General features: G+C 33.2%; 1 protein-coding gene across 1 annotated transcript; it reads right to left on the reverse strand.

The window, feature by feature from the left end:
* Positions 1-1,928: 1,928 nt before the first annotated feature.
* Positions 1,929-18,155, reverse strand: LOC110101109 (universal stress protein PHOS34). The gene is made up of 4 exons (XM_020828890.2): positions 17,867-18,155; positions 12,998-13,092; positions 11,931-12,052; positions 1,929-2,185 (listed from the first exon to the last, which is right to left on the reverse strand). The coding sequence occupies exons 1-4, from the start codon at positions 18,063-18,065 to the stop codon at positions 2,092-2,094; spliced, it is 510 nt and encodes a 169-aa protein (XP_020684549.1). The 5' UTR covers positions 18,066-18,155; the 3' UTR covers positions 1,929-2,091.
* Between the last annotated feature and the right edge of the window lie 856 nt (positions 18,156-19,011).

A 19,011-nucleotide genomic window follows, 5' to 3' on the forward strand; every position in this document is an offset into this window, starting at 1 on the left:
TGTGATTTTTATTATTATATATTAGGATTATCAATGAATGCACAAAGAATGTATTCATTATTAGGACAATAATAGCATAAATAAGCAAGATAAATACTTAAGATCAATAGGAATTAAATTCTTTCGGAATTTCTAGCAAAACAATTAGCAATAAATAGGATATTCTCATGTCAAGTAATATGAAGAAAGGGGGAATAATTTCAAGACATTCCAATCTTCTATCATATTTTTTGGTTTTAACCATTTGATCGTTAAAATTCTTCGAGAATTAAACGTATAATTATTCGTACCCAAAGGGGCTTATAAATGGAAGAATCAATACCAAGAAGTGTGTTGAGCAGCTCATTAATGTTTTAATTATCATCATAAATAAAAAAAATTTGACTTTAACTTAACGAGAAGTTTATGGGAATATAAATTTTAAGAATATTAATATTCATTCTGCAATCCTCTCAAAAAGAAATTATACATCCCCTTATAAGCCAGAATATATGATTCTTAACCTTATTCTTACAAGAATAGAGCCGTTTTCGAATTGGTGAATTCAATAAATGAATAATTATGATAGAAGAATTTTTATAACCAATATATTTAGCACATATAAATTTGGGCTAAAAATATTTTTCAATGTGAATATTAAAAATGAAAGTTTAAAGGAGAACATAATAATGAGATTCAATAATCTCTAAAAGGATAAACCCCCTTAAACAAATGAAAAGTAAATTTCCTCCCCATTGATCTAATGAGTTGGTCAATTACTATTTGTATTACTTAAAAAGAACTTGTTAAAACAACCTTTTTTTATATAAATTAATGTAATTGTATTATCATAGCACTTGAGACAAGTAATGAGGCATAGCACTCAAAAAAAATCTTCAAAAAAATGAAATTCTCCCTCCAACAAAACTTATTTATGACCCATCCAAAAAGTATATTGTTGATTTATTAAGCAAGACATCAAATAAAAGACTATCAACTTATCTTAAAAAATAGATCCTAATTAATCAAGAGGTAAGGGTTTTCTATCAAATTTAGTAATCTCTCTTATCACATTTGTGATTAAAATTTTATTTGGGGCAACTTTTTCATATTGATTTTTTAAATAATTTTTAATAAAATATTTATAATTAAAAAAATTACTAAAAATTATTTTAAAAATAGTAATAAAAATGTCACAAACAAAGCTTAAATTTAAAATTTTATCAGAGGCTATAAATCAAATAATAAGAGCAGATAAATTTTCAAATAAGTTGGGATTGCCATAGAAGCTTTTAGTATAGTTCACTACCAATAATAAGATTAACTAAGCCATCAACAAAAGCACATGGATAACATTAATGTCAAATTAAGCTTTCTGGGTGCACAATAGGATATTGGATAGTCTTTTTTGAAGATTTTTTGTTAAGTGATCAAAAGCAATAATAGATAAAGATAGTAAAATAATGTCATCTTTTTTCTTTTTCTTTTTTTACTTTATTTTAGATGCAAAGAACTCTAGTCTAGCACTTATAATAAGAATAAAGAACAGTTGATAATATATTGGTTGATAAGTTAGATCAATTTAGAACTAAAACCATACAATTACATCACCTTAAACAATTCTATAATAAACCTTATGCATATCTAACTCAAGCTTCAATTGAGACAATTTTTTTACTGTTTCCTACAACAATTTTCTAGCATTTTTTTTTTTAAAGCAATGAAAAATTTAAGACTAAAAGCTATCCCAAACAAAGCTTCAAAGGTAACATTGCAACCGCTAACTGCATAAATAATTTTGAGTAAATCCTTCAAAGGAAAGAAGCGGCATATTTGAGACAGTTTTTTTATTGATTTCTAAAACAGCTTTCTAGTAAAAAAAAAAAATTAAACTAAAAATTTTTGTAATATGGAGATATTTTAGATAGATAAAATCCAGAGCAAAAGTAGGCAGCCTGGACAAACTGTGCTTATTATTATTTATATTGTATTCATTCACAGCAAACATTTTATACAAACCAGAGTTTTATAGATTCATCAAGTTTGACAGGCTATTACAATTGGAGGAATTTATTTTCTTTTTAAGTTCAGTAGAATAAAACCTTGAGAGGATTAGTGCTTGTTCTTGTGCTTGGGCTTCTTCACTATCATGACCGTGCAGTGTGCATGGTGAGCACAGTAGTCATTCACACTCCCCAGCACCGCCCTGCATGGCAATCGATAAATTAAGAATCAGCTCAGGATTCAACAAATTAAAGTTTCGTTTGGAACGGTTTTCTTACAAATTCTTAAAGCAGCTTTAAGAAGCACCGAGAAAGCCGTCCCAAATGAAGCCTAAGGGTAATAAAAAGAATCTTTTCATAAACAGATCTATTGGAGTGCAATAGGGATAAAAAAATCTAGCATTTGATTTTTTATGGAGAAAAAAATATTATATATCAACAAAACTTGTCAAAAAACTCAAATTTTCTCATAATAAATTCACAGCTACACAAAAATTTATGTGATAAAAAAATATGTTCACAATCAGATGAACAGGAGTGGTGGCCATAATAAAGCTGTTGATAAAATTTTTTGCAGGAAATATGTCTCTATACCTACAATAGTTTTCAAAAACCTGACTTTCTCACAATAATTTTACGACTAATTACAGGCAACTATAATCTAATCATCCCAAAAGGAACCTGAACCTTAAACACCATAATTTTTTTAGTAGTTTTTGGTTCACTTTAATTTGAAAATTTCCATTTTTTCTATATGAAAGAACTTCAAATGTAATTTCTCATGTTAAATGTAATTCTCATGGAATATTTACTTTAAACAAATAACTACGAGTGGTGTGTTTTTCAAGATAAGATGTGGCCAATTGGATAAATAAAGCAGGGCTTTAAATACAGATATATTGGAAGAGTCGTGACTTATTTGCTTGGCTATCCAAAGGAAAAGCGAGAAAGTTGGAAGAGTTGGACAGTGGGCATAAGCAATTTAAGTGGCCAAAAAAAAAAAAGTTAGCGCATGAGCTAAGAAAATATTTGGGGAAGATGCAAAGCTTTTAAGCGTGAGTAGGAATCACTTATGTGAATTAGTCATAGGTCAATTAATTAAAAATATATTAATTAGAATTTTTTAGAAATTAATCAGTTTAATCAATGATTAATTAATATCATTAACTTATTAATTTAACTAATTAATGCTAATAGTATTTATACATTAACATGTAATTAAATATGGGTTAAATTGTTAAGATAACTATAGAAATAATTCAAATGAATTAATAAAAGAGTCATAGATCAACTATTTACTAAACTAAGAGACACCCAAGGCCCATGTTGATTTTAAGGCTTAAAATTGTTAAAATTTAACATCCACATGCACGCATAGTCAATTTTAAATTTTGGTTATTCTAGTGATGTATTACATGTATTTGATAAGATAAAATTTATTTTTGGAAAATTTGAATTTTAATATTTTCTTTCATAGAATTAATCTAAATTATGATTTATTATTTTGAATGATTCTTTATCGAGTTCTAATGAGATTTGAAAGGAATGAATTAGTCTTTTAACTCTTTCATATTTTCAATATGCTTTATTACCAAATGTTTTTAAACTTGTTTCAAATTTAAAAACCGGTAAATCAATTTTGGATACTCTTTTCTTTGTTTGTGGGATTTATCAAAAGATAAAGAGAGAAAAAAAGAAGGAAATGCAACAAAGGGATAACTTTGTAAAGCCACAAAAAATGAATCACACGGACAATCCTCCAACAAGATAGATAAGAAGAAGAGTGACAAGAAAAAAAAAAAAGAACAAAGAGACACCCAATACCTACGTTGCATTTGTTCATGAAGTTGAATAAAAGGAAGAAAGGCACTCTCCACAACCTCAAGCACCCAATCATAATTAGACTACAAAAGATAGAATGGTTTACTTAAAATTTCTTTTAGCACTTCTAGTACTTGTTGTCATGATGATTTGAATGATAGAATTAGAACTTTAAAAGATGAGAATACTAGCTTATCAAATGATTTATTATCAAAGGTATTAATCTTTTATATAATAAGATGAACGATTTAGAAGTTGTAAATGTTATCTTGAATGTAAGTTTAACCATTTATCGATTACATCTATCACTGCTTACTTTAGTTCTTGTATGCACACTTCATGTTATAAATCTCACATGCATGCTAGTTCTCTTTTTTAGAAGAAAAAAATAATATAATTGTTAAATCTTTCATGCATGCTCTAACTAATATTAAATATAGTTTTTAGTTTTTTACTCGTGCAAGTGAGTCAAGCCAACTCGGGCTCGCCTCGACAAATGGCTCATGAGCTAAGCTCGATGAGCAAATGAGCAAATGAGCAAAAGCTTCAATCAGCCCCAACTCGCTCATTAACTAGCAAACTGACTTGTTTAAAAAATATTAACATAAAATACACTTAAAACCTATTAGAATTTAAGAGTTTAAGTATAAAATTGTTTAAAAGATTTAAAAATTATATATCACTTCCTTATATCAATCTATTTATTATTGATTTACTTTTAATTTATCATTTTTTATCATTTTATTATAATAATTGGTTGAATCAAAATTATTCTCTCTATCATAATAAATGAGCAAGCTCATAAGCAAACTCAAATTCACAAAATTAAGCTCGAGCTCGAGCTTACACTCGATTAATTAAATAATAACAAGATCAAGCACAAGCAAGGGGTGACTCGAGCTCAGCTCGACCCGTTTACACCACTAATAGTTATTGTAATATATTAGGGCATGTTCCATACATAAGTTTATTTAATAGATCCGTGAAAATGAATAGTTTTATCACACCCCCTTGCATTCCTAAAGGAATAATTAATTTTCAAAACGGACACTTTTTTTAATCTACTATTAGTCAACCCAAACTTGTTGAAATCTAAGGAGAGAGTTTATGTTGTAGGTACGTCTTTATGGAAGATCGTTGAAGATTTGCATTACATGCATTTCAAAATGGTTCAAATCAAAGTTTGAAAGGGATGTCATAAGGTAAAAATTTTGATTAATTTTAACATTTTTCATATGTTAATTTTTATTCCTTTGATTAATGAACTCTTAAAAAAAAAAGCACAAAACTTTCATTGAAATTGAAAATTCATTTACCTAATATTAAATATGGTTATTGTGGTAGATTAGGGCATGTTGGATGCATGAGTTTATTTAAAAGATTCATTACTAGTTTTACTATACACTTGGATTCCTAAAAGCATAACTTAATTTTCACCATTGACACATTTACACAACTTTTTTAGTCTAACTTCTTCTAATGCTTAGACCTTGATTTATTTAGATCTAGGAACAACATAAGTGAGCATTTCTTTTGTTTCATGAAGAATCTTTCTAATTTCATAATGAATTGCTCATTATATATCACAATGAAAAAAGAAAAATGAAAAAAAAAATTTTTTGGAAGACTGAAATTAAAAAAAGATTTTTTGCAATATTAATAAATAATGATAAAAAATATATGTAAAATTTTCTTACCGTCTTACAAACTTTTTATTGCAAATAGATGTAACCTTGTAGAAGTCTCTTTGCATTGCCAAGTTTTAACTATGTTTCATCAAGTTTTGACTATGTACCAAATGATGGAGTGGTGGTAGACTTTGAAGAAAATGAAGAAGTATTATGTAATAAGATAGAGGGTATTGGAAATAGTTTGCCAAAAAATTTTGAGATCTAACTACTTAGGATGGTCGAGAGCAATAAGAAAGGGAAATGAGATTTAGATCTTAGCCGTGAGGGCGGAGCATGGGTGATTGAGTTGCGAAGCTTAGGATGAATTGAAAGCTTAAGTTGTAAAGCTTATAAATGGCTTTGGGCTTGAGTTGACTAACAGTGAGCTTGCTTAGATGACCACACTTGCATGAAACAAATTTCACCACATACTATTTCAACATAACTCCAAATAATTATATCTTACAAAAAAAAAATTGAACCATAAAGTAAAAGTGTTATAAATTTATTTAAAATCGAACTACAAATAAGTTGGTATAGTTGTAAGTGGTGGCCAAGCATCCAACATAATCATTTTTCCATTTTTCACTACCTTCCATAAATTTCATCATACCAATTAAATGAGTGGTGGTGGGGGTGGACTTATGGGTGACTATTTATTTATGATGTAGGTGAATGGAAAAGAAGCAATTGGAAGTAGTTTGATGTTCAAAAGCCTTTTGGAAGTAAAACATTAAAAAGGGGAAGTGGGACTAGATATTGGCCGAGAGGGTGGAACTTGTGAGATGGATATGTGGAGCTAAGGGTGCGTTAAGGGCTCTACTATGGCTTCTTTGGGATGCGGTGAGATATTAGAGATAAGGATTTGAGGTTGTCAAGGGTTGATTAGGTGTGTAGATATGGTGGAAAAGGCAGGGAAATAGATTTGGGCTAGTTTGGGAAGGGTTACAAATGATGAGTTTTCCTTCGCATTGAGTAGAGGGAATTTGAAGAGCAACACCATATCATGAGAGGGGCTATGGAGATGCAATAGATACTAACAAAATAAAGATAAATAACATATAACAACTTGTGGGCTCCGAAAATTCGTCCCCGGCCTCCACTCGCGCTTTTCTTTTGGCGAGGGAGTTTTAACGGATTAAGTTCCAGGGTAAATTTTGGAAGGCATATGGGTTTGTAGATAAGACACTACCCAGAGATTTAGCCCTCATTTTGTGAGGACTTTATGATCTGAGTTCTGGTTTCCTATAGGCGCAAGCCCCTATAGTTAATTACCCCTCCCGATCACGAGAGAGAACTTTCGATTAAGGCTAGTCATCAATCAGATATGTAGAATATACGTGTTATCTGGTATATAGTAGCAGCATGAATTTGGATTTTGAAATTTGGAAAGTATTGAAAAGTTTGATATTTAAAATATGAAATTTCACCACCTAGCACTTAAAGCGGATGGTGGGGGAATGGATGATGGACCCGATCAAGATCCCATGGTTCCGTCGTCCTGGGCCATCGTGATCCCTGGTCTACTTAGTCAGAGGAGGTAGTCGACCCAACCTGACAGAAGGATCCTTGTCGGCAGCCATGGGTTGCTTCGTCCAAGAGGACCTTGTAGACCGGGTGTGAATGTTTGTCTAAGGGGACAAATTTGAATCCACCTTAGCTAACAGAGGGCTTTGTGCCCTATCGATCATATCCTATTGATTCATATCTCAAAGATTTGATGCCAACAAGGAACGTATTGGCTCTGGCCATAACCGCTATCCGTGGTGCCATTTGGCGGCAAAACCACTCGGTTCAGAGGGCCGGACACGTAAGTAAGCTCTCTCTTTCTCTCTTTCTCTCTCTCTCTCGCTCTCTCTCGGCTTCTCTGGACTGAAGGAATCTGGATCGGGAGTGAGGGAGTGGAGCAAGGCAGCGAGCAGTTCGCGTGTGTGGAAGAGCAACAGCCGAATGATCCCTTTGAGTCGGTATTTAACGATGCGAGAAGGAGTGAAATCGAGGCCGTCGTCGCAGGTTTTACACAGGAATTCCGGGAAACGACTCCAACAGCGCCGATTTCAGCGGGATTCGCGGATGTCTTCGACAGATACGAGGTACAGAGCGGGATATTCGGAATTCAACAGAGCGAATGTATGATTTCACTCTCGTTTTCCTTTGGATATTATTCATTGGTCAACACAACTCTCACCAAAAAATTAGGTTCGAGATGACCAAGTCAATCTCCAAGAGTTATCTTTTTTGCTTTAGTCATGGATGTTCTCACTAGACATTTGCAAGAGGTTGTACCCTATTATATGCTTTTTGTTAAAGATATTCTTCTTGTTGATAAGACTATAGAGGGATTCGAAGGTAAACTTGAATTATGGAGATCAACCCTAGAGTCTAAAAGTTTTCATTTGAGTAGATCTAAAACTGAATATATATAATGTAATTTTAGTAGTGATAGTCTGATAGATCTAGTGGGGGTATTGTGACTTTGAGCGGCAATTCATTAATAATAGAACATGTTTTAGATGTTTTGGTGTATTGTTCAGAGTGATGGTGAAATAGATGAGGATATTTGATGGACCGGTCCCTCCTGGACCAGCCAGGTTTTATGACAGGTGGGAATCCCTCCTACCGCTTGGATGAAATCCTACCCCCTTGGGGTGGGACCCAAATGGAGAGGGCTAGGAGGGAAAATTCAAATGCAGAGGGTTGTTTTGGGATTTGCTAGGTTATTATATGCTTTAAGTAGGTTGTTTACCCTATGGTTCAATTTTTTATGATTGGTTTTGCTGAATTTAGAATTGATTAGGTTGAGAGGGCTCTAGCTTGCAGCTAGGGATTTAGGAGAGCAGGACCTTCCTCTCCAATTGAAGATCCAATTATATCTTATGTTTTCCTTTATAGATCTTTCAATAAAAAAATATTCTTGTGTGTTCTTCTTCCTAGCTTTTCTCAATTTTTGCATCTACTTCCTATCAAACTGGTATCAAAGCATAAATCCAGGTATCTATGATAGGAAGAAAAGTAGAATTATTGGAAGGGGAGATCGGACAATTGAAATTTGATTTCAAAGAAAAATTTCAGATTTTGAAACTCAAATTTCAACCGTCCATGAGAATATTGATAGGAAGTTTGTCATCATAGCGGAGATGATGAGGAGGATGCTCAATATCCAAACAAAAATAGCGTCGTCGGAGGTGAGGGGAGCCGCCAGCAGCCAAGGGAACAGAAAAAATCTTAATCCGTTAAAGAGAGGGGAAGATCGAGGTGAAAATTTTGGAGAGAAAAGAGAGAATGCCTCCGCTAAAGCCTATTCCTATGGAGAATATAGGTAGAGAGTATGGAGAGAGGCATGAGGGGTTTAGATATAAGCGAAGGAGTGCTGAATTTGAAAAGGAGGGGTTGATTATGACTGGAGGGGTACTAAATTTGAAAGGAATATGAGGGCATTTTAACAAATGATTTGGGTATGAGAATAGAAGGAATTATCTGGACACTTGGAGGGGCCACCCCCTTGGGGAATGGGAGGTTATTGAAGAAATAGGAGGCACAGAGGAGATCCGAGAGTAAGGAAGCTGAAGATGCCTATTTTTGAAGGAGATGATGCACATGGGTGGACATATAGGGCGGAAATGTATTTTGTTGTCAAAGGGTTGACGAAGGAGGAAAGACTGACAGCGATCGGGCTGTGCTTGGACTGTAAAGTGTTGTCATGATACCAATAGAGGGATATGAGACAGCCCATACAGACCTGGAGAAGTTTAAGCACTGCTTTTTGGAACGTTTTTGAAGCAACAGGGGGGCATCTAGTTATTGGCTCTAACGCAGGAGGAGATAGTGGTGGAGTACCATAAGAGGTTTGAGCACCTTGCCAGTCGACTGGACCAGCTTTCAAAGACCATACTAGATGGGAGCTTTATGAAAGAGCTCAAGCTAGAGATTCAAATTACAGTTTTAGTGATAAGGCCTCGTGATTTGGGAGAGGCAATGGAGCTAGCTCTGTTAGTGAAGGATCAGAGGTACCTAGAGAGAGAAACTAGAGCCAACAGGTCAGGAGGTTCATACATGATGACCATCACCTTTTTGGCACCCAAGGGGCCGACACTGAGTATTCTTAGGGAGAAATTGAGTATTCTTAAGGAGACCCCAAAGAAAAAGACTATAGGAGGGAGACCTGGGGGAAACTTCAAGAAGCTCATTGAGATGGAGTTGCATGAGAAGAGCGAGAAGGGACTATGTTTCAAATGTGATAAGAGGTATACACTAGGGCATAGGTATAAAGACCCAAACTCTTCAGATTCTCATTGTCTGTGATGACGAGAAAATTGAGGGAGGTGGGAGTGAGGTAATGGTGGAGGGGGAAGAAGAGCTGCATTTAAATGTTGTGGAGGTCTCCTTAAACTCAATTGTGGAATTCACTCCAAATTACATCATGAAAGTGAGAGGAAAGATAATAGACAGGGAGATAATGGTGTTGATTAACAGTGGGGTCACCCATAATTTCATCTCCAACCAGATTGTGGTCTAATTGAGGGTCAAGCTAGTGGACACAGGGTGCTACAAGGTGATGATGTGCAAGGGGAGGTCTTGACCATACAAGTGGTCCAAGTGAGGGAGGACTTCCTCCCATTGGAGTTAGGGAGCACTGATGTCATCCTAAGGATGAAATGGCTGCATACCTTGGGAGACAACCAGTCCAATTGGGGTGCACTGATGATGGAAATGATGGTGGATGGAAGGAAGGAGGTGATCCAGGGAAATGGAGAGTTATCCAAAGCCATGATTTCTCTTAAAATCATGATGAGGACCATACGGGAGGTGGGGGGAGTATTTCTGATGGAGTTGCAGAGCTTGGAAGGGATCATATTGGAGGAGAGGGGAGACATCAATCTTTCAATACAACAGCTTACACATCAGTCCAGTGAGGTTTTGTAGTCACCTCAAGGATTGTCATCACCGAGGGAGCAAGAACATGTCATCACCTTGAGGGAGGAGGTGTCACCAGTTAGTGTCAGACCCTACCAATACCCTTAAATTCAGAAGGATGGAATCGAAAAACTGATTTGGGAGATGTTGGAGGCAGGGATCATCAAGCCAAGCATGAGTCCTTTTTCTAGTCTGGGCTTAATAGGTCAAAGGGAACAAAATGCAATATCATGCTTAAACGAATCTTTGAAAATTGATAGTTACATACATCTGATACATGTTTCAAGAATGGACATTTGAATGTGGAGAAAATGGATTTTGAACTTCTTTGGCCCTTTTTTGACTTGCTTAAGTTGACTAGTAGTGAACTTGCTTGCATGGCACCATTGTGTTGAATACATTACACCACTGAATACCATAAATCACAAATATTTCAACATAACAACATATAATTATATTTTTTTAAATAAAAGTACAACAATAAAATAAAATTACTATTAAGTTTATTTAAAATTTAGCCTTGTAAAATTTGGCAATGTTAGCATTTGAAAGAGACCAACCATCCAATCTTCTTAATTATCTTCCACAAATTTCATCATTATGTGATGCATCACCAGGATTCTTCCAAATCTAGCACTTTCATATCAAATTTGATCTGAAACACCTAGGATTTGTAGGAAGATACTCGACCAAAATGTCCAACAACATACAGAATAATAATATGGATTCCTGACTTGAGAGTGATTAATCAATTTTTCTTAAGGAAGAAACTAAGTCAATACAAAGGAGCAAGAAGAAATCATCCTTGAATCCCCTTTCTAGTTTTCTAGTCATTCCTACTCTGAGACTCTCAATAAGTTCTCTCATTTCTAATCCTACAGATTCTTAATTGATTTCAAATTCTCCCACTACATTTATTTATACAGACAGGACATGTTGGATATAATAAAAGAAAAAAAAAAATCTTATAAGATATTATGAGCCAAATTTATGAAAGTTATGAGGTTGGATAAATTTTTTGACAATTGGAGGCTGGAGCCAAGCTAGCATTAGAAATTCACAACAGCAATCTTCTGAAAAACGGTCAAACAGCACTTGGAATATTCTTCCCAGGAAATTCCCGAGTTTCACTCAGCCTCGCCATTTCTTCTTAATTTCAATACATTTGTCGCTGCAGCAAGCAAACTCTTAGGGTTTATTAAATGATTAATTCACAGGGAATTAATATAACTAATTCCTACTCAAGCTTAAACTTTGCAACTTAACCCAAGTATCTTTTGACTTACGCTAGAATAACTTTCTGGCAAACCAAATAGCGCAAGTCTATTTAAAACCTAATCTCCTAAGCTTTTCGCTAAGCTTATTCTTACTTGAATTATATAGATAGGCAAGCAACAGAAGAAATCGAAACCATTTAATTTGCATGTTTTATAAAACTTAAAAATATAAATCGATGACCTTGACTCATTATGTCATGTACATAACTGAATCAAAGACTAATCATTATTTTGAACTGAAGGATTGCATACAAAAGCCAATATACCTTTTTATTACTCCATAGCCATGGCTGCCCACAACAAGCACATCAGCATTAAACTTTTCGACAGCATCACAGAGAACGTTCCTTGCATCTCCTTCCACCACCTCAAATACAGCATCTTTTATCTTTGCATGACAAAGATATTATGAGAACAATATTAACAAAGAATATTAGCAATCAAACAATACAAATAGCACCCAGATTAGAGGCATTGTAGATTGCTAACTAACAGAAGAAAAAGTAATGAGAGAAGACGGTTCAATTTTAATCATTTCAAACCGCAAGGAGAACAAAAGATTGGTTCATACCGAAGCATCATATAATTCATTGCTAGTTTTGTGCAGTTAACTAAGTGCCTCCTATGCAATTTATGTCAAGCAGCTCATTTGTGTTGCTAAAATCTTATTCATATGAAATATTTAATTTGAACAAAGTGATGTATAACTTTATGCTGTATTAAAAATAGTCATCAAGGTTTAAGTTCCAAGTAAGGTAGTTAAAGATTGGCTCATCATTTGGCAATCTACAAGTAACAAGTGTTTTCCATAGAAAAATCCTATAGGTGCTATTTTATAAAATGTCTGATAAATAATTAAATATTTTGGATAGCAATTTTGCATGGGTAAGAATTAGACTATCCTCAAGACAGCTTGTAGGAACAAAATCAGTATTAAGTCATGGTTAACTGCACACCATGGATAGTGGCTCTGTTTTATGACCTAGCTATGATTTCATCCACACGGTAACCTAAACTTGTTTCCAGGTTTCAGGATAAATCCAAATAGCTAACATGCGTGAGCCAAACAAGCCAGCTTGTAGACAAAATAGCATTCTAAAACAATTATCTAAAGTCATGTACATAGATTCCATCAACATTCAAAGATTTTTTAGCATCTTCCCCATGCAGAGTAATTTGCAAAGAATTCGTTCGAGTAGATTACAAGCAAACTCAAGCACTTGATTAACACTGTATTTAAGCATATTCAATTAACACTGTTCAATTGGCCTGAAATGATTAACCAAAAGTCAGAATACATATAACTGTATAAAGAAAGAACTCAGTAGCATACCGAATTAGCAACACAAAGCTCCCTAGCCTTCTCAATCACCCTAGCAGCAATTCTCTTCAAATCTGACTCTACATAAGGAAGGACATTTGCAGCTCCTGCGTCCATAATTATTATAAGAAGAAGAAGAAGGGACTTTATCCAACTCTATATCTCAGAAATAGAGAAAAGGACTAAAATTGTCCCTTTGACTCTTTATAAAAGATCAAAATAGTCTCCAATTATATTAAAAGACTAGTTTGCTCAACTCATTAAAGAGGAACCAAAATTTTGATTCATTTTTAAAAATTTATGGGATTAAAATGATAATTTAATATAGTTGGGGATCATTTTGATCATTTTCTCCTCAGCAATATTGATGATCAAATTGTAGATAAGTATCTACTCATTTGAGTTGCAAATTTAGATAAAAAAAAAATACTACAAAAGAGCTTTAGGTAGATCGATAATTGAAATAGCAAAATTAAAAAACTAATTATTTAACTAGTTTAGTAAATCCTAAACATATCATTTAGTCGATCTCGCTGGTTATGACTAAAGGAAGTTGACTAAATCTAATGGATAACTTCATTAGGAGCTTATCTAATGTCCGACTCAGTATGAAGTTGCAAATACAGGATATAATTAACGACTTACCATCCAATAGTTACTCAGCAATAAGCATACTATATTAACAGTTAAGACTAACAACATCTAAACAAGCGAGTATAGGCCCATTTAGAAAATTTTGTGAGAAAATTCTGTAGCTTGACCTTTTGATGAAAAATGAAAAATACTTTTCTAGTTGCAAATAAATTGTTTAATTTCGCAGTTTTTACAAATACTGACAATAGTTTTTGCTATATTTTGTAAAGATTTACGTTCGTTATTCCCCAGCAGTTATAAACCTCTTCACCAGCACAAGTGGTGAGAACCACACTTCTGTAATTAAGAACAACTATAATAGACCAATCTCAAGTATTTATGCTTGGTTTTCCAATAACGTAAGCAGTAATGGCTAGGTTGAAATCCTACTAGGCTTTGTAAATAAGAACAATGGTTTTCCAATCTCAAGTATTTATGCTTGGTTTTCCAATAAAATAGGCATATGAATAGCTGTGCTTAGTTTCCAGCACTAAGACGTCAACACATCGGGTTTCCAAACACCCAGATATTCATATTAGGATTTTGCGAAACTAGACATTACTTTGTCTAGGTTGCAACTCAATCTCAATGTTTAGATTGCCTCCTCAGAACCAAGCCATTGCAAGTTCATTGAATTTTTAATCTAGATCTATAACCATAATTATTGCAAAGTCACATCCTCAACAGCACGCTCAAGAGGAGGAAAACAAAACAAGTAAAAAAGTAACTGAAGCCCCTCACTGTACATAAATGTAATTGAGAACTCATCAGCCTTGATTATCACTGTGCAAGTCCGGCCAGCTACATAAATATTTTTTTCTCTATTTTGTCCTGTTAAAAGTCAAATTTTCATTTAAATCTAATAGAAAATTGTCATTTGTAATACTTTCTAACCAATTATTTTTTGATCTACCTCTACCTTTCTTAATATAGATTAAATCCAATAAATCTACTCTCATAGCCGGATCATCCGAGAGTCGATGCTTTATGTGACTAAATCATCTGAGATGACTCCCTCTAATATTAATTGCCATTAGAGATACTCCAACATTTTCACGTATATAGTATATACTCATTTCGCATTCTGTCTCTAAGAGTGAAGAGCCACTCATCCACCTGAGCATCCTCTTCTCTGCAACACTTAACTTAATTTTATACTTCTCTTTTAATGGCCAACATTCTGTGCCATAAAGCATTGCAGGTCTCACCACCATCTTATAGAATTTTTCCTTAAGTTTGAGGGGTACTTTTCTTTCACACAGCATGCCTGATGCATTCCTCCATTTCAACCATCTAGTTTGAATTATACTAATAATATCCCCATCTATTTCACCACCATTTTGAACAATAGACCCAATATATCTAAAACATGTACTCTTATTAATAATTAGATCACCCAAAATCACAGTCCCCCCACTAGATCTTTTATTACTAAAATCATACTCCATGTATTCTATTTTAGATCTACTCAAACAAAAACCTTTAGACTCTAACGTTGACCTCCATAATTCAAATTTTCCTTCAACTCCCTCTCTTGTCTTATCAACAAGATTAATATCATGAGCAAAAAGCATACACCAGGATACATCCACTTGAGAATGTCTAGTAAGAACATCCATGAGTAAAGCAAAAAAGATATGGACTTAATGCTAATCCTTGATGTAATCCAAATGAAATAGAAAAATACTAGTCAAACCACCACCTTGTGTTTGAAAACAAGTAACAACTTTTGCATACATGTCCTTAATGACTTGATTATAAGCATTATTAACTTTTTTCTTTTCTAGGGCTCTCCAAAGCACTTCTCTTGGAACTTCATCATATGCTTTCTCTAAATCGATAAATATTATATGTAGATCCTCCTTATTCTCTCTATACTTCTCCATCAAACCTCTCAATAAATATATGGATTCCATTTTAGACCTACCCGGCATGAATCCAAATTGATTTTGAGAAATCTTAGTATCATGTCATAACATATGCTCAAAAACTCACTCCCATAGTTCTAATGTATGACACATCAACTTAATTCCTCTATAATTCAAACACTCTTATACGTAACCTTTTTTTTCTTAAAAATAGGAACCAATACTCTTTCTCCACTCATTTGGCCTCTTTTTAGTCTTCAAATTAATATTAAGATGTTTTATAAACCAAGAAATTCCTTTGTCTCCTAAGCATTTCCACACCTCTATTGGAATATCATCAAGTCCAACAAATTTTCCACACTTAATTTTTTTAAAACCTATCTAACTTCGATTTTACTAATACGATAATAAAAACAAAAATCTTTATTTTCATTTAGTATGCTAAGTTCACTAAAATCAATTGTATTCTTACATTTTTCATTAAAAAGTTTATCGAAATATCGCATCCACCTTTGTTGAAAATCCTCTTCTAATAAATAAATATTGTCAAACAACAAAAAGAAAAAAAACTTAAATACACAAAAGCTTAAATCAGGTATTCTTGGTTACCCCCGCTACACAGTAGATCACGGATTTACTAAATCCCTCAATTGGAGCAAATTTAACGAATTTAAAATAGGAGAAACTCGCATCTATGACATCCTCATGATCCCCTCATGAATAGTGTGCCTCCATAAAAAAGATACCTCTGATCTTCCAAGCACACCACCATCTTGAACCCACTACCTTCCTACTTTCCTTATCGGTTGCATCCCCATATCAATCGCACTCTTTGACTCCTAAATCAGTGCTGCTTCAAATCTCGTAGAAAAACAATGAAGTGGCCGCCATCATATCAAAGTTATAAAAGATAACATAAAATAAAGTTGGCACTTGGCTCAATAATGACGAACCAACATTAGTGCGTGCTTGAATGAGAAAGATTTTGTCACTACTTTACATTCGAATTGGGTCTAAAAATGCCAGATGGCAATAGAATGGAATTAGAAAATATATTCATCAATTCTTATGTCTACCAAAATTTCACTAAGAAAATGATCCAAACGCAGATATTGAAAATCAGTTTTTCTTTTTTTTTTAATATGTCGGTAGAAAATAACCTATTTATATGCATTTGCATTCATATGAACAATGATGCCTACATACATAAAATAAATATGTATAATATTTGTTTAAAATATGTTTTATATTCTTACAAAGCAATCTCAAAGATTTTACCGATATGCCTAAGGCAAACAACTCCAAAACAATGCCTTGGAACACCCACCAAAGATTCTTATTTAATTTGCATTAGGTTTTTTTTTTTAAATTTGGATCACTGTTCTGTTGACCTGAAAATGTGAGTTGGTTCAAACAAGTATAAGAAACTCACCCAATATAGAAACATGCAATAGAAGAAATATACAAGAATTGGATGCTTGTTACACATGATGTACCTTGCATTCCTTTCAAATTTATTCGGTATTTTTTTTAGCATTCATATTCTAATAGAGAACTTTGCTTTCTGTAGTCATCATGCTAAAATGCATTGTATGTTAGAACAGATTTTTATCATGTATCCTTGATGAGTTGCAATAATGTTGTTCGTTGTGAAAAGGAGAATGTTATTAATGTTTTAATTGTCAATCTCACAATCACATAGAATAAGCAGCACAACAGTTTAGCACGATTTTATTGGATATAATTAGACCTGTTAAGTCAAACAATTTTCAGGATTTAAACCTCACAGGATTTATTAAGTCGGAATTTACAAATTCCAACTTGAGCTAAATCCTACTTGCAGCCAAACAACCCCTGAATGTAAAAATATTTAGCGTCCTTGACTCACTGCTTATTTAGCTAGAAAATTGGCATGGCAATTTATAATAAACACAATAACGCTATCCCCCAGCATAAAGATCGAGAGCAAAGCACGGCTTATTTTCCCAACATATTCGCTAAAAATTAATTAAGAAAACCCGGGGAGTTATTTTAAGCTGAAGAACTCTTTCAACAAAAACCAACACAAATCATAAAAAAAAAAAAATTCTCATACCGTGATCTTTTAGATCAAAAGTAGTAGAAAAACAGTAAATAGCCGATCAAAGCACGTCGTAATGATTTAAAAAAAAAATCATATCGAGCAGCACTCAAACAAAACTGCAAAAACCAGAGCCAAAAAAATAAAAACCCACGGCTTATGAGATTTCACCAAAAATAAAAATAATAATAAAGCACTTTCGATTAAACTGAAGAAAATTGACACATGAATCCCACAATGAAGAAAGAACAAGTAATCAAACAAAATAAACAAAAACATATATAAAATAGCAAAATATACCAGGGCCCCCGATGCTGACGACCGAGGTGGGGTTGGGCTTGGCGTGGACGACGAATAGCTTATAACCAGCGCCCCCGCCGGCGAAGAAGTGGCCGAGTATCCATTGAAGCGCGTAGAAACTGTGCTCATTGTCATCGATTCCCACCACAATCGCCCCTCTTTTCAACTCGCCGGCATCTACCGCCGCTTCAGCCGCCATCCTCTCCTTTTCTCCGGCGATCGAATCACCAGCCGATCGGGAAGAAAGGGCGCTAAAAAGGAGAATTTATTTGGCACCTTCTCCATTCTCGCACGTAATAATCTCTGGCCTAAGAGGAGAGTAAGGGCATCTCCAACCGAAAAACTTACATCAAAATGGAGTAACCAAATCCTATTTTTTAACAACAAAAAAAATCTAATATATTCTTTATTATATTTCATTTTATATATTTTTAATCATAAATTTTATTTATCAAATTTTTAAATGAAATCTATTATAATTATATATTAAAATATTTTTTACTCCATAAATTAATTAATCTCTTTTTAATAATTTTAATTTTCATTTTAATTTTAAATTTGATAAAAATATGTTAACCCATATTTCTTCAAAAAATATATATATTTATAAAAATAAAATTGAATTTAAAAAATAATGAATTTATTTATTGTTGATAAATTAAAAATTATATTATATTTATTTTAAAATAAATTCAATGAATAATTAGGTTGAAGTTCAATGTCAAAGTCTCTCTCAATAATATAAAATTTGAAGATCATAATTAATTATTTCTTCTTTAAATTTTTGTTTTGTAATTAGCTTAATTGTATCTTACCTTCCAAATGACATCACTTTCTCATTAGTTTCATTAGTTTGATAAAATATCTTTCTCTTATGCAATTCTATTATCAAATACTTGTGGTTCATCTCTTATTATAATTTATAATATTTGGTATGAAAGAAATGCTTGATTAATTATTTAATAATTTTGTTCTTTATTTATGGACTTAATTTTTTATATTAGACTAATTGTTACTCAATAATAATAATTCTTAAGCTCCACAATTTTGAGGAAATTTTGTTGTTCCCTAATGGAGGATATTAAATTTGATACTCTAATCTTATATTTGAGCTTAATGATTCTCTTGATTAGTATTATTTATTA

The sequence above is a fragment of the Dendrobium catenatum genome, unplaced genomic scaffold (genome assembly GCF_001605985.2).
Source record: "Dendrobium catenatum unplaced genomic scaffold, ASM160598v2 fragScaff_scaffold_133, whole genome shotgun sequence".
NCBI lineage: Eukaryota > Viridiplantae > Streptophyta > Magnoliopsida > Asparagales > Orchidaceae > Dendrobium > Dendrobium catenatum.

Excerpts from the sequence above, each read along its gene's own strand:
- LOC110101109 (XM_020828890.2), bottom strand. The coding sequence starts at position 18,065 with ATGGCGGCTGAAGCGGCGGTAGATGCCGGCGAGTTGAAAAGAGGGGCG. Across the intron at positions 13,093-17,866 it reads CGTCAGCATCGGGGGCCCTG|GAGCTGCAAATGTCCTTCCT; the intron begins GTATATTTTGCT and ends TTATGGACGCAG. Across the intron at positions 2,186-11,930 it reads GGCTATGGAGTAATAAAAAG|GGCGGTGCTGGGGAGTGTGA; the intron begins GTATATTGGCTT and ends ATTGCCATGCAG.